General features: G+C 33.8%; 1 protein-coding gene across 1 annotated transcript; it reads left to right on the top strand.

Annotated features, from left to right (window-relative positions):
• The first annotated feature begins 4,568 nt into the window (after nt 1-4,568).
• On the top strand, nt 4,569-10,866 carry LOC129003696 (cytochrome c oxidase subunit 7A, mitochondrial). Its single transcript, XM_054431995.1, has 4 exons — nt 4,569-4,653; nt 8,920-8,987; nt 9,151-9,304; nt 10,670-10,866. The coding sequence occupies exons 1-4, from the start codon at nt 4,569-4,571 to the stop codon at nt 10,771-10,773; spliced, it is 411 nt and encodes a 136-aa protein (XP_054287970.1). The 3' UTR covers nt 10,774-10,866.
• Nucleotides 10,867-16,834: the final 5,968 nt, after the last annotated feature.

Here is a 16,834-nt window from a genome sequence, read left to right as displayed (position 1 = left end):
CAGATATGCTGGCAAAACTATTATATATAAACCAAATACAGTATCTGACAGTTCAAGCCAAAATAAATGCTTCGCAATTAAATGTCACCCGGATCGTTATGGTCCATATGTCCAATGATTAAACTAAAAAATGTTTTATAGATCCATGAAGCGTAACCCTAAAGTAGGCCTATAATTGAAAGTTACTTTCCACATCGGTTAACTTAAACGTATTTAAAGTACTACCACAACCTCACCATTTAACACTTTATTCCGGTTGACATTTTCAGTATCAAAGGTGCTCTTGTCCATTCCGTGAAACACTGAGAAATAAGGACATTAATGCGTTACCAACAGACATACACACAACAATCCAAAAAAGGCCACGAACTATTGATACATAAACAATATAAAGGCGTAAACAATTCATGATGGTTTGCCCAACAAATGTTTTACTCAAATAGGTTATCATTTTCTTTGCATACCGGGTAAGCTAAGATTTGGAATCCAGACAGAAAAAGCAAAACTTATACAGAGTTAAGACATCACTTAAATTGAATACGGACGGCTCTAATAAATAAGGTGCAACACCAACGATAACTAATTTGTAAACTAAAGTGATGTGTTGGTACCTACGTAAAAATGATTCTAGCAGCTACCAACGGTTCTAAGGAAAAGAACCAGTACCTACGTAAGAACCTACCTAAGAACTATAGTACATCCGATCAATTAAATACATTAATATCTAGTCCCGAGGTTATTGATCTCTTGCTTTTGGATTTTCTCGTAAAAAGTTATAGGCCCCTAGCGTAAACTTATCGGTGTCAGTTTGAAAAAAAAAACAACCTTACCCAAACAACTTTTTGTTTTTTAATAGATTACGCATTCTCTAAACAATGATTAGTATAGCCTATCTATTAACATTAGAAGGAAATGTGACGAAAATCACACAATGTTGGGGTTTTGGTCATTTGTAATTATATTTCTTAAGTAGGTAGGCCATGTATTCTATGGAAAAGTACCGGTATCAAGGATCGTTGTCAAAAAGGTTGTTATGAATAAATATGTAGGCTTACGTACCCAAGATATGAGCTATGGGCCTATTGGCTGTATGGTCCAGCGATTGCATCACACGGTGAGTAGAAACAGAAAGTGACACATTGGAAAAGCGAGTTTAGCACTTCCTCTGTTAAACCTCTGTTACAATCACCCACTGCAGTTGTGATTTTTTACTTTACACTTTACACAACCGCCATTGAAGCGCCGTCAATGAGTGGAAACCTTTTTTGTAAGCTATTGGCGACGATCATTTCAGTGTCCAGCCCTATACAACACTGATTCAAGGTCTTCTTTCTGGTTGTCAAAACTCAAGAAACATTTTATACTCAAAGAATTTCTGGTTCCGATTTGGACAATGTCTAGTTATTTAATTTCATTTACGGTTACACTATTAGACTATATTATTGCACTTGCGATTAATTAAATCCGTTACGTAAGAAAAACGTTTTTAATCTCACTTTGTTGGGATTTGCTTTCAAAACGTGATTCGAAATGGTTGCGGTATTTGTAAACAACATTTGTAAACATATCATTGACAGCTAGAAAAAATAATCTTGATCCGAACAGCTGTTCGTTATTTCATAGACAATAATTATGTGATAAAAATTGAACGAAAATTTGAAAAAAATCGCACAAAACTGTATTTTTGAACGTCCATAATTTTATTTACAAAGTAGTGAGGCTATATTTAAATCGCTAAAGACACTCTCGCCAATCCAGTGAATACATTAAAATGACTTGGATCTTGATAGGTACTCTGGTTTTCACGGAGAAGATTGCGTAAAATGCCATCTTGAGTGTTACAGACAAAGGGACAGACAGACAGACAGACAGACAGACAGAAATAGAGATAGATAAGACTCGTTTCTGCTTCTTTAATGTATAAAACGTAAAAATAACCTAAAAGTATATAATTCTGAGCAAAGTACAGACAAAACTCTAATTTTATTTATATAGATAAGGAAGTAGATTTGCAAATAAATAAGTTATGGGCAAAAAACAGATTTCAGTACATAGCGTTTAGCTAAGAATGCATAGCCTAACCATAGCTAGGAATCTGGCTGACAATTTACATCAATATCACTAGGCCTACCTACTTCTTCAGGATCATCAACCAGCCCTTCAAAATCACTTAAATCTTCTTATAATGCACCACGTAAATTACTAGGCTACTTTTGATTTTTAACATTAAAACAATGATAAACGTAATAAAACACATCAGTCATCGGTCTGAGGTTAACCAAGCTGTTTACAAATACGCACGTCAGCTGTCTGCTACAATATTATCGGAACTAAAATGAAAAGCGCTTAGAGACAGACCTCCGGAGAAAGCTCTGAATCTGTCAAATAAAACGATACCTAACTTCATCCAGTTCAATCCGATTTTGTCAGTCATAGAGCCTTCGCCGTAAACAGTGTTTGTGAGTCGATGCATCGACAAATAACATTCGGAGGGTTAAATCGCCTTCTCTTCAGACAGACTGACAAGTGCTTGAGCAGTAACCATATGTTTCGCGGTACCAAGGCGCCACTTTCCTGCTCTCTCCATGGCTGCACTCTCTCCCGCATTCCCTTCTCTCTCCCGCACCCTTCACCTCTCCTACCCTCCCCCCTCGACGTTTCGCGCTCAACACTACGTTATCTTTATTTATTGCCTAACGTTCTCATGGTCATATCTTCAAAGACGGGTGGCGGATATCCGCTGCTTTTCTACTCATCCGGGGACGGGTAGCGGATATATCCGCAATAGTTAAATACAAGTAAAAAATTATTTTGACAGTTTGAAGTGTTCCATTGTGTTTATTTTATGTATACTTGTATAACAAAACACAAATAAGGAAAATTAATTTTTATTTTTTCCTATAATTTTTTCCCGTTCTAATATCACGATTACGCCCGTCCGGGAAGGGTTAAAAGATTACTTAGTTGAAAAAAGACGTACATATTAAAAGTTGATGGGTAAAAAATAATTGCACAACATAGGGTACTGTACCCTATTGAAGCAAAAAAAATGTAGGCCCTATTTCTGAACTTTCTGCACTCTTCTTCTAAACCATTCCTACAATCCTAATAAATGTTAAAATACCTTTAAAACATTTTTTAAGTCGCGGAAACCACCAAAAATTGTGGAAATATATGAAACTACTTTCTTAAGGCGCGGAGCACATTGCACACATAGTAACAAGAAATGAAGTGTTATGGATCTAACTTACTTCGGTTGAATTGAAACTGAAACAATAAATTATCTTATCTAGGCATGTGGGAAAGGCAGGTCGGGGTTTAAGTTTTGTGGGTTCATGGCTGAATTAAGTGTTTTAAAGTTAGGTTGGATTAAGAAGACGGTAAAGTGTACGTTATAGGGGATCGGGTTTTATTGAAGTTACACCTATGTTGTTTTTTTATCTTTTGTAATAGTTAGTTAATGACGAGACAATAAAAAAAATTCAAGCATTTTTTAAATGTTCTCGTCGTTTGATAACTCATTCCAAAAGATAAAAAACGACATGAATGTAACCTCAATAAACAACCCGATCGCCTACAACCTACACTTTAACTTACTTAATCTAACCTACCTTCAAAGGACTTAATGTAGTCACGAATCCTCAATAAGCCCATCCTGACTTGCCCATATGCCTTTTCTCTTATGAAACCGATTCATGAAACCAACAGCAAGTTTGGTTAGGTGTTAGTTTAGAACAGTTTTATTAATCAAAACATAAATAACATAAAAAATCATAATAAATTAATGATCACTTAAATTACGAGTAGGCCTAAGTTAAGTACCGTAGTCACCGGTCCGAATCAATCCGCTCCTTGTTCCTTTGCGTGCGATTTGCTCCGCGCCTTGAAAAGTAGGAACGTATATTTTCTCAATTTGCTTTGTTTTCCGCGCCACAAAAAAATGTTTTGAAGGTATTTTATTGTTTATTGGAATCTTAGGAATGGTTTAGAAGGGTTTAACCCACTGGGGAAGGAATTAATGCGCTACCTGCAGCACCCTCTGGCGGCAATTAATTTTACCGAATTTGTAGACTTTTATTCTAACTGCTATAGAAAGAAAACCTTAGGTAATAAATTAATAATTCTTTCACCATTTTGTTCACAGTAAAATTGTCTACAGAAAAGTGGTAATTGGATAGTCAAAGTTCTAAACTAAAAAATATATATATTATATAAAGATTATAAAAATAAAAATTTTAAAAACAATATTTTGAAAGTAAACTTGATGTAAAAATTCCAAGATTAATCCAGACACCAAATAACACTACTATTATAATGTTCAATCGATTCCCTACGTAGAAAAATCAAAAGTTGTGTACTTTTATAAGTAATAACATTTAAAAAAAAATATTTGTTTACCTTACCGCAGCTGATTTTTGGTGATATGTGGTTTCCATGGCAACACAAAATTGTTTGTTATTCGCTAAAATAAATGAGTAAATACGCAAATCAAGAAGCAAGATATTTATAAACATTATAATAGTAAGAAGAAACAAAAAGGGCGAAAAATAATAATAACTAAATAACTAATGGTGCTGCCTAGCGGTGACACGAGCGGCACTCGTAAGTCGGCCGCCGGGCCTGCAGCGGCCGTACGAGTAACGAGTAACGCTTGTAAGTCGGCACCAATGGGTTAAAAGGAAAGTCCAGAAAGTTTGGATTTACCCATAAAACAATTTATAATGATTTCACACAAAATATATAGGCCTATGTTGTACCCTACCTACTGAACTTTTGTCAGGAATCATTACCTGCAGCTCATTATGTAAAAATTTTAAGCACAGTTTAAGCAAAATGAAACGGAAAAAACTTGTAATACATTTTTTAAGAAAGCCAACCCCTATTATCGTAAATCAGGACACAAATTTTATCAATTTGTATAATACTAGGCTACACAAATTATAATAATAAGAATAAAAGTAAAATGAGAAAATTCAACAACATATAATACATAACACTAACTGTTCTTATTTTTACTTGTTCTTTAGTTCATTGTAGCCTTAATACTTTCTTTAAAATACTTTCTTATTGAATGGTGACCAAACAAAGTACCTAGGTTTCAAGCCAAGTATGAATGGAGATGAGTGTAGGATGAGTGGTGCGATCTTGTAGTCTTTCTTGTAGTGACTTAGGCCGACATTCCTTAGACACAGCTGTTAATTAATAGCCCATACAGCTAATGGCAACTAAGAGACCTATACAGTTTATAATGGAATCTGAACCACATTTTTGCCTTGGTATATACGAATTGGTCTAATTATCAGGATAGTACTGCGGATAGTCGTATTACTCACTCGTGCGGACGTTAATCCACACCAGGGAGTATCGCATCCATAGTGCATGCCTATAAATATCCAAAATTCGTGACCTCCTAGTAGCTGGATTACAGGACGACGCCACCCTTCTATACTATAATATCAGTAACATTTGCGCACAATGATTTCAAAAACGGGTCCTATGATTTCCTCCAAATTGTTAGAAATATCTGAGTTTTAGGCTAAAAACTTGTTTTTAATTTAATTTCAATTAATTTCATTAGGCCACTCAATCGAAACTATTCATGAAATACAGTTAAAAAGGCTTTAGATTTTACAATTAGCATACAAAGATTAGACTTCAATTATGTTTTTAGTATCCTAAGTACCGGTAAATAATAGAAGAAAATATTAAAATAACAAGAAAATATTGAATGGAAACTATGCCAACCCAGCAGATGGCCGTAAGTGCACAGCAGTGTTGTATGTGCACTATGTATCAAACTATCGTATTCATTTCATGTACTTTTTTTTGTCCTAAGGACGCTAGGCACGAGCCTGGGATTTTTTTTCACATTACTTCAGGCTAGACCTAGGGGTTGCGGCATTATCATGTACTGTACATAATATGTATTTAATAAAGCACTTTTCTATTCTATTCTATTCTAATCTAATAGGTAGAAAAAAATATAAGTATGGGCTACCTGTACAAAAAATTTTAGTATACATAATTGAAATTTAGTTTGTTGCAAATTGAATGAGAAGAACAAGAACAAATAATAGTGTCAATAGTCACCTAGCCTAAATGTTTAAAAATCAATTTTTTTCATTTTAGTTTTAAAAACAACCATCTAGTTTAACTTAAATTTTAATCCAAACTTGACGTGTTAATCAGTTCAAATTTGTTGACAAATAGCTACCGGTACCAAAATAATTACAAAACATGTATAGGCTACTTTGTAATGATCCATCTGTTTCCATAAAAATATACCAACAAACCTTCTATATTCTCATATTCATACAACTTAAGAATCTTGGGAGCAGAACTTGTACCTCTTAACCTCTGCTCTTTGAACTGTCAAATTGTATTTACAGTTCAATGCGGCTAAGCCCTAAGGTTAAATATAAAACTGAATTTACCTACATGTTAATCGAGACAAAGACGAATCAAAAATCATTAAAATCGGTCCAGCCGTTCTTGGTGTAACTAACACGACTTGTTTTATATATAGACTTGCAGAGTACCCGTCCTTCGTACGGGGTTGACGTAAAATGCTTATTGCAGTCATACTCGAGCTCTGCGTTTTGGGGGAGGACACAGTTTGATAAAATTTGCTTCTTTAAATTTACGGTATACTATAGTATTACACATCTAGCATAGCCATTATGTACTACCACTTCACCTAAATATTTTTTTTTTTTTTCCTAGGACGCTAGGCACGAGCCTGGGATTGTTTTTCACATTATTTCAGATTGCTATTGATATTGCTAGACCTAGGGGTTGCGGCATTATCACTTAGATAAAATCCATTGGTGACTTGGCGGGGATCGAACCCGGGACCTCAGGGACTGAAGTCCCGCGCTCTAACCACTACACCAGCTCGCTCCCCTCACCTAAATAATAGAGAAAAATAAATTGTTAAAAATTCGCAACTTACCACATAGTTGTGTAAAATATTTTATATAATGTATACAATTAACATATGTTCTTCTTCTCACTTTTAATTTCTGACAACAGCTGTTGTTTCATAACAATGATGGTATTCTTATGGAGAAATACAAAACTTTAAACGGCCCCAGGGCCTCACTCCCTTAGGGATGTTGCGATACCACTGTCTTTCCGATATTTGGTATCGATACCGGCTCAGTATCGGAACTAAAGTATCAATACCTTTAGTATCGTATCCATTCGATACCAGTGACGTCATATTCTGATTCACTGATCTTCGATTAAAGTTCACTCGTTCCAATACAGTGCAGCCAATATAGGATTCGAATTCAAGCTGCTAAAAACTACCTAAATATGTAAAACATTGATAAAATTAACCAAACATAGCCAACCATTGTTTTCAATTTTACCTTCAAGTATAAGTTCAAGTAGGCCTAAGCTTACCTTAAGTTCTAGGCCTATATAATTTATCTTTTCAATAGACAGTGTTATTAAATTACCAACGTAACACATTCGTGTTTACCATCAGCCTAAAAAAAGTTTTTTAGTTAAATAACTTTAAGTGCCATCTTTTTAGTTTATTTGATGTTAAATAGTCCATGTTTTCATTTTATTTGCCTTACACAACGTTGTTAACATTGACTTGTAACAAAAATAACTCTGCAACTAAACCCTTAAGTTGTATCATTGACTAAATATACGTCTGTAGGTATATATATAGTCAATGGTTTTACTTATAGTTATGTAAAGTTCTATGGATAGTGAATCATAATTTACTCAAACCACATATCAGACAAGCTAGATAAAAAAAATATTTAATTGGGTTAAAGTTTGTTTCTTTTTTGGGTCACTGTTGCTCCAGCCTTGGAAAATAACCGCTCAGAAGGCACGAGCGTGGCCATTTTACTCAGATTTGTCAGAAATTACCTTCCGATACTTACGATACGATACTGGCCTCTTGGTATCGATACCAAGTAAATATCGGATCAACCGATACCGATATGATACCAGCAGTATCACAATAAAAGTATCGATACCTACTGGTATCGATAGTATCGCAACATCCCTACACTCCCTAATTATTTCCCTAAAAAGAAAGTTTCCTGCACAACTTCAAGTTAGGCCTACGCTCTTTCCAATGACACCAAAAACATGGCAATCGGTTCAGTAGTTTCGGAGGAGTAATTGTCACAAAAAACCTGCTTGCGTATTAAATAAGTTTTTTTTTCTAAGTATTGATCAACTTTGGATTTCCATAGCGTAAAACTTATTGTAGCTTCTCTGTGTTATGTAGGTAAGTATCATGATTTGGATTTCAAGATGCAAGGGTAGTTTTTTGGGGGGAAGGACGATCTCCGTAGTTGATGTGTATGTTGAAATGAGGCTCCTTACTGCTTAATGGCATTATTTAAGAAGAGAATAGTGCTATTTAATTTGCAGTTCTGTAGTTGATGTGTATGCTTCACTGTATGTTTAAAAGGTTTTTAAAATAACTGAATCTCTTGCCGCATGTGAGATAAGGTAAATGATACAACTTTTGACTACAAGAAAAATATCTGATAGATACTGGTCCTGACTATATGACTGAAGGTTATGGATGGCCTTAGTGCAATGAGTGTGTAAGTGCAGAAATAACTTAGATTATGGTAATTATAAAAATGGTTGTGAAAAACTTTTTCTTTTGAGATCTTCAGTTGGAAGTCTAGAAACCCACAAAAAGCAAAACGCATATCATAAATGGATAGGCTAGCCTATTTTCACGGCCATTTTAAAATCCCAAACCCATTTCTGAACTTTACACTCCAACATTGTATAAGTTAAGGGCCATGAACTTTAGTCATGTGGCGATGATTGTCTGCAGCCAATATGTTTCTTGCATTAAAAAAACATAACACTGACCTTATCTCACATGCGGCGGTAGATTCAATCATTCAAAATAATTGTGTATAAACACAGCAAAGTGTACACAGTACACATCAGCTACAGAACTGCTAGTGGCGGTGTTCTGTTCACAAATTATGCCAGTAAGTGGCAAGGAGCCTGGTTGCCACGTGATCAGAGAAGCTATACACACAAACAGCTCTTGCTTAAAGAACGACCCTCGTTCGTCCAATGTACAAATATTTACCCATCTTTTGTCAAAACTACCAAAAATGGGTGTTCAATAAGGTTTTTTTATTATTTTAGATGAGCTGCAGGAAGCTTGTTCCCTTTGTTACCCGCCAATTCTCCACCACAGCTCGCAGACAAGCTGATGTTGTCCATCCTGGCTACAAGGAGTTAAAAGTAAAACAGGAATTGTTCCAGAAAGAAGATGGAGTTCCTGTTCATCTTAAGAAAGGTAGAGAAATATATTTAGGATTCCGCGAGATACATTTATGATTTTGCTGCGATTGCGGAAAAATGGTTTAATTCCGTCAATGCAGGAGATGTTCCCTAACCCAATCTCACGACAGCAGGAGATGTACTGGGTTTGGTTGCTATCTCGGTAGACGATGATAATGTTTCTGTAACAATGATAATGATATTAATGATTAATATCATTAATATCATTATTGATGAATATTAATGATTTTTCCACGGTCACGGAAGAGGATATAATATTCCCGTGACCTATGAAGATATGTAGGATATTGCTGCGATCATGGAAGATGATGGTGACATTTGGGTGCCAAGCCCAAGTGCAAGGTTAGGTGAAAATATCTGTGATAATGTTTACTAGTGTACATGTTGCTGGAATTCGAGCGATTGCAAAGTATTACAGGAGTTATTTCAAAACGAAGAGCAGTCATATTTACAATGAGTTTAAAAGTCAACTTAAAGATTACTGGTGTGTAACTTAGACCATGTTTATCTTCGTTATCGATAAACCTAAAGCATTCCAGCCGGGTTTTTCCTTCTCAAAATGCTTAGCTGTACAGGCAACACAGGTCATTGATAGAGGGCCAATTCGCCCAATTGAGAACGAAAAGTCTTTTTGGGGTTAAGGCGCATTTGTAACCTATTGAGATATATTGAGATTGTCCAGGGTCAGGTGCTGACTGTGATGAGGCGCCTATTACGCACCACTGTTCTGTAGCTGCGGTCGTTATCACGATTACGCCTCCTGTCTATGTTTCGTTGTCGTCGCGTCGGAGGCGTTTAAAAGAAAAAAAACAACAAATAAACAAATTATAGCTACCTACACAAAACAACGATAAGTGCACAAATTTATGTTACAATCTTGCTAATACGATCGGTCATAGCGACACAAAACAACGATAAATACACAAACTTAAGATACAACCATACTAACACGATCCGTCTTGGGGGTTATGTTTACATAAACTCAAATAGTAAATAAATGTACGCAATGCGTTTCATTGAATTGAAAAATAAATAACAGCAATTAAATTATGCAGCTGATCAAAATGTAAACAATTATGTTTTTCTTGAATGCCTAATATTTAATAGACCCATAATAATAATATTAACACATTAGCTACCAACTATACTCATCCCTCTGTTACAGAGGAGTGTAACGGTCGGTAGGGAACGTGTTAACACATTAGCTACCAACTATATTCATCCCTCAGTTACAGAGTAGTGTGATGGTCGGTAGAGAACGTGTTAAATTACCGGTACGTGATTTAAAATCGAGCTAGGTGCGATTAGTATAAAACTTAGAAAAAGTGCTGCTTTGGTATATTTGTGTTTTATTTTTCAGGTGTAGTGGATTCAATCGTTTACAGGTTCACAATGGGCCTTGGTGTCTTCGGAGTTGGTGCCAGTCTTTTTTCCTTCTACAAACTTGCAACCGGTCAAAAGTAAAAGATCTTCATCAAAAGATCGCCAATTGAAAAATAGGATAAATTATTACTTGTTAAATTTAAGAAAATAAAATTAATGTAGACCTAACGTAAATGGGAGTTTATTTACATTCTTTGAAATCATTAGGCCTAATTTGAGTTAGCATTAGTCCTTTTGTGTTCAATTAGTATATTAATATCTTACAAATTGCCATGAGTGACAAACAATGTAGGCCTATCCTACAAAGCTGCTTCAACTTGACTCTAGAAGAAAATATTTAATTTTTCATATCATGTACAGTGAATTATGTAATGGTCAACTTTTTAGTTTTTACCATGTAAAATGTGTTGGTCCTTGCAATTAGTTTAAGTTAATATTCAAACAGTACTGTTGAGAGTTAGTTATTCTTTTACATGTGGGCTAGTGGGACCTGTGACATTTCACATGAAGAAGATTGAACCATTGGCTATTGGATACTAAAGAATAGTATCAATAGTCAAAGATTGAACTGTCTACTTTAGTCCAGGCAACTTTTTAGCAGAAAAACACATTTATAAGCCAAATTCAGTAGTTGTCGGGGAAGGGTCCTTAAAAAAAACATACTAAAAGTACTGATCACTGGGGGTGGAGCTAAGGGAGCTAGGGGGCTCCAAAGGTGACTGTACTCTTTCTTACCTTACATAAACCTAATCCTAACACGCTTTGTGAAACCAAAGTATGAATCACTACCGTAGCCTTAATGTGTTTTGGCGTGCAAGTCATGTTTTCTGAGTTCAACTACTAGGTCTGAGGGTTATGTTGGGAATACCAATGTTTTCATTGGATCTTCAACTTTGAACTCAAAAGAAACTCAAATTTGATAACGCGCTTTATGTTAATTCCCCTAGAGGTATAACTTTAATGGTGTTTAATTTTTCATGACATTTACTTTCTAAAGATAATTTGTGGAATAGTGTTTCGATAAATGATATGAATGGGTTAGTGGTAAGTGCTTTATTTAAAATATGTTGTATTTCAAATGATTAATAGTGTTTCGATAAATGATATGAATGGGTTAGTGGTAAGTGCTTTATTTAAAATATGTTGTATTTCAAATGATTACTTACATTTTATTATACAATTTAACTCTTAACTAGTCTGAATCTCAATTGTTCAGTAAATATAAATAAAATGTATACAACACGCAGCACAAAGTGATTAGGGGATTAGGTTATGTAAGAAAAGAGTACAGTCAAGGTCAACATTTCGCACCACGGCCTATCTGGCGCACCAGCCAAGGGCGAGCAGTTTGCCTACACCCAATTTGAGACTTTCTCCACAGTCACAGAATGCTGGTTGCTTTGTCCGTTGTCAAGGTGTTCAACCAATCACAATCTGGACCGGTTGGTCAGCTGATCAAGGGCTGCCTCATTTGAATAAAATTAGCTCATTAACCCTCTATCTGGCGCTGGTCGATTTTCGACCACTAAAACGTGAGTTCTCAGTGGCGCTGGTCGATTATAGACCAAGATGACATGGGTCGGGTTTTTCTATTATTAAAATATGAAAACAGTTTTAAAACGCAATAAATCTTATACTATTAGAAAGATGAGATTCTGAGGATTCATTTTCATGCATAAAACATTATTGAGTGAGTATTATGTAGCGAGAAACGGTAGTTTGAAAAACTAGAGAGTTCAAAATAGATTTTGGCGGTGGAAAGTTTTGGTCACCTGACTACAAAAACAGCTGTTTTTGGTGATTGTCCATTAAATTGTATACAATATTAGTACATATTCTGAAACTACAATAAATTCCCTACAATTCCCTGTGAATCTATAAGGTTGATTGTAAAAATTTTATTTGTTTTTAAATATGTCATAAATATTATGTTTTTGTAAAAAAATCTTCAAAATTTTACATTCCGACGTAAATTTCTCCGACATTTTAGAATTCAACTAAATATAACTATATATTTTCAGAAAGATCTTTTTATTACCTATTGTACAGTATCATTTCATTTTTTGTTGATACATTCTATTATTTCCTACGTGACAAAAAGAAATTTGGTAGTTTTTCAAAAAAGAAAATATTTATGAAGAATTTATTTTTTTATAATTTTATTTTTATGAGTATTTAAAAAACATTGATATTTCTACGTAGGGAATCATATTTCACACAAACTTTACATTTAGATAAAATGTGTAAAAGAATTATTTTGTGGTTTTCTTGTGGGTTGCTTTTGAAATTTCTAATTTGCATAATCCAAAAATTTGCAAACCTTTTGCTACTACGCCTAAACGCATTGCTAGGAAAATAATATTTTTATATTATTATATTCTAAATTCATCACTGAAATAGAAAATATATATATGTGTGTACTTATATTCACAAATAAATTTTTTGTGGCAAAATATATGATACCACTACAAAAGCGCCAAAATATACCCGCCACTGGTGAATAAAATGACCGCCAGATCTAGGGTTAACTCATTAACTCTCATTGACATTTCCAACATAGATGAAAACTCATGTCCAATGCACCATCTCTCCTACCTTTATCGGATTTACACGATGCCAGTTGGCGAGACAATTGTCTTTGCCAATTGGCATCACAAGGTTTTGGAATTGTCGTAGGCCAGTCCAGTTGAACGCGGACCTGTTCACACATGGCCGACAATTACCTAGGAAATTGAGGGTTGGCACATATACATCAGCTGATCCAATTGTGGCGACAACTGGATTTTCGAGGGGTGGGGGGCCTCGCTGGGCCCAGCTCATTGTTCTCAGTCTACTCCCGTAGACAACTGAATTTCGGGAAAATTGGCCTGAAGTGTTTACACAAAGCCAGTAATTTCAAGCCAGTCAGTTGTCACACCAACTGGCATCGTGTAAACCCTCATAATCGTGTATCTGACCTCATAACCACAAAGTTAATATTTTTCATAAAAATATAACTAACTTATGATCTCAGCTTCATAAATAAATATAACTTGGAGATAGTGGGGAAGATACTCAAGAAAAGTCGTACAGTTAAGTATTGAACTAAAATTGTATTTAATGTTTTCTTTTCAAAGAGAAATTATCACAATATCAAAGCAAAAACATTTAAAGGTTTTAATTAGTTGTCTTTGGTACATGATTGTACAAACAAAAACGCATACCCCTTAGTTTTGGAAGCTATCTGAAGCTCGAAAACTGATTATAACAGACTAAAGATACAATCCAATTAATTAACCTACGTTATTCAAAAACTAAAACACCTTCAATAAAAACAGTGATAAATTTTTGGGTCAGTCACACTTAAGAACTAACAAAATTGCCTCATTTAATCACAATATATATTTACAACTTTAAAAATTAGATTTAAAGAAAATGCAGCACCTAAATATTACACCGCAACCAGAAGTCTAGTTCAAACTCTATTTCAATATTTGATCAAATGAAATGATTTGATGACACTAAACCAGTTTTATCATTCGATAAAGATATTAAAAATTGAACATTTCAAAACTTAGGAGAAAGGATTCATAAAATTGAATCCTGAAAAAATGTAAATTATAATGTATATTGTAGTCTCTAAAGTAACATTTATATTACAATTTACAAATCTATTAAAAATACCTATTTTCCAAAACAAAATTGTATTTATTTGTGCTGGTATTGCAATTGTTTATGATACATGAGAATATTTAACTGCCATCAGTTATAATGTTGCACGATAACATAGACAATAGACGATAACAAGAATAATAATTTGTTTATAATGCGTTTGGTTAGTAATCCACTCAAAACATGATTTTTTTAACGAATCTTGTAAGCCTGATTGAAGAGAAAGTTGGCAAGCCTTTATAAAGTAATTGTTTATAATTTCAGACAATTTTTTGTGTAAAAATAAAGATAAGCAGCAACACATGTCAATTGACCCAAAAATGTTGTTGAAATTAATCAGCATTGAGCCTATTTTCAAGATGATAAATTCACTATAGAATTTATTTTCTATTCCATTGTGAAATTTTACATTGTAAACTCAATAGCTTCTTCCCCATAGGGGAAATTCACTTATTAAAGGTAAACCACAAATCGGTTCACATGCAACATTATAACAGGGGATTTAGAAGAATAACAAAGACAGGTAAATGTACACTAGATGATACACGGAAAGAAGTCTGTGGGTTTGCCTGCTGCATTTTTCTTTGTCAAGTAAAAATGGTAAGAGACAACTTATCTACTGGGTAAGTTGTTACTTACCCAGTAACTTTGTTTGTTAACAAAGTTTGTATCAACTTAAACTAAAAAAAAAATCATTTTCTTTTTCTTAATTTTTAAAAATAATACTTTAAACTTCACTTTAAAAAATATAGTAGCTTGTAAATAACAAAATTGACTGTAATGCAACTTGAAAGTAATCATAATCATCATTTAGATAAAAGTATCGCGTTACACTTACTATTTTCGAAGTATAATGTCAACCTAATGAGGCACAACAGCTGTACTTCGTGGATGTTTGTAGGAAGACTCACAATCAGACCCCATATCACTCCTGATATCATTGTTCGCAGGATTTTATTACAATAAACATTTAGAGAACTAAACACTCATGAAACACTGAAATTTACAATCAACCACAGGTAGCGGAAAAGTCTTACATACAGTAGAACTCCAATTATCCAATTAATTGAGACTTTGATGATAAAAAATCCGGATGTATGCATTGTTAAAGAAAAATTATTTGAACCAAACAGCATTAACAAGAACAAGTATTTTCACACTAAATCATATAATTTGTGTCAAACGTCACTCAATAGATTCACCACAGATGGACACCGAATGGAAATTAACTTTTTTTGCTGATTTCTTTCTTAACGTTGACGTGATCTGGATTATAAACAAACCGGATGATTTGAGTTCTACTGTACTTTAATTTGTATAGCAATATTATGATATTTTAAACTAAACACACTTGAACCCACAGACTTCTTACACTGAAGTGTTGATAACACAGATACTATCAATCTCACTAAGAGTCAACTAACTACTGAGTCGACTATTATCAACAATAGGAGAGCGAGCGTGGAGACTTGAGATCACTGTACACCGTCCGAGTCAGAGCGATACATTGTCAGACGATTAAGGTACCAAACTCTAGGTCTTAGATTACATTAGTGGCTAATTTCAACTGTGCTAGTATACATTGGGTTCCTGATAAGAACATTTATAAGAACAATGGTTGAGAAAGAATGATCAAGCCCACTTGAAGGAGAGGTAAATATGGTAAAATTGATTGAAATTTAGGAGTGTTCCTAGCATAACAAAACCTATGATACTTCGATACTTGTCAAATTAACTAAACAATTAAAGAGCAGGTTTTCTACAGTGTTTGTCCACCTATTTCACTGTACAAAATATTTCAACTTATTTGGGTGAGTTCTAATCAGTGTAAATTAGTACAATTTGAAATATATATCAGATAAACTTGTTTTTCAACTAAAGTGGTAATCATTTTTAGCAGACAAACAAGATTTGTTGTAAAAAAATATATAAAATGACCACTGTAAAGAAATGTTTAAAAACTGTATCATAAGTGAACTACAACAATTTATATATTACTTTTAAAGGCAGAAAGTGAGCTTAACACTCCTTTTCAGTGAAGAACATCCTACATGAAACATTGTACCTAGTATAAATACAAATTTAAAGAATCTATAATTATTTAATACATCTTACTATTAAATTTAACCTACACAATCATAAATTTTCTTGTATTTTATGTTAAAAAACACTTACACTTAAGTATCAAAGCTATTAGGTTTAAAAAAAAAACATTTTAATCGCTCTAAAAATCAATCAAATTCAATTAGAATTTTCATAAGTTTTTCTTAAGCAATTAGTTTTTAATATGCTAAACCAATTATGTGCAACTTTTCACTGTATATACTACTTGAGTACAATCTATTGCTGAAATTAGAATACACAGACTTTTATTTTTATTTATTAACAAAAAGAATATTTTAAACCAAATTAAAAATATTACTCCTCCCATAGGTCTATTTAAAGATACTGTATTGACATTAAAACATAACGTAATTTCAATTGTGACACT

Source organism: Macrosteles quadrilineatus, unplaced genomic scaffold (genome assembly GCF_028750875.1).
Source record: "Macrosteles quadrilineatus isolate MER2022 unplaced genomic scaffold, UCM_ALF_1.0 Scaffold_9__3_contigs__length_116548681, whole genome shotgun sequence".
Classification (NCBI taxonomy): domain Eukaryota; kingdom Metazoa; phylum Arthropoda; class Insecta; order Hemiptera; family Cicadellidae; genus Macrosteles; species Macrosteles quadrilineatus.
Note: the sequence above shows the minus strand (reverse complement) of the source record. Positions and strands in the feature narration are given on the sequence as shown.

Bases quoted from the DNA above. Each gene is read 5' to 3' on its own strand.
- LOC129003696 (XM_054431995.1), top strand. From the start codon at position 4,569: ATGGTGCTGCCTAGCGGTGACACGAGCGGCACTCGTAAGTCGGCCGCC. The intron at 4,654-8,919 runs GTAAGTCGGCAC...GTATAAACACAG, and splicing joins ACGAGTAACGAGTAACGCTT to CAAAGTGTACACAGTACACA. The intron at 8,988-9,150 runs GTAAGTGGCAAG...TTATTATTTTAG, and splicing joins TCTGTTCACAAATTATGCCA to ATGAGCTGCAGGAAGCTTGT.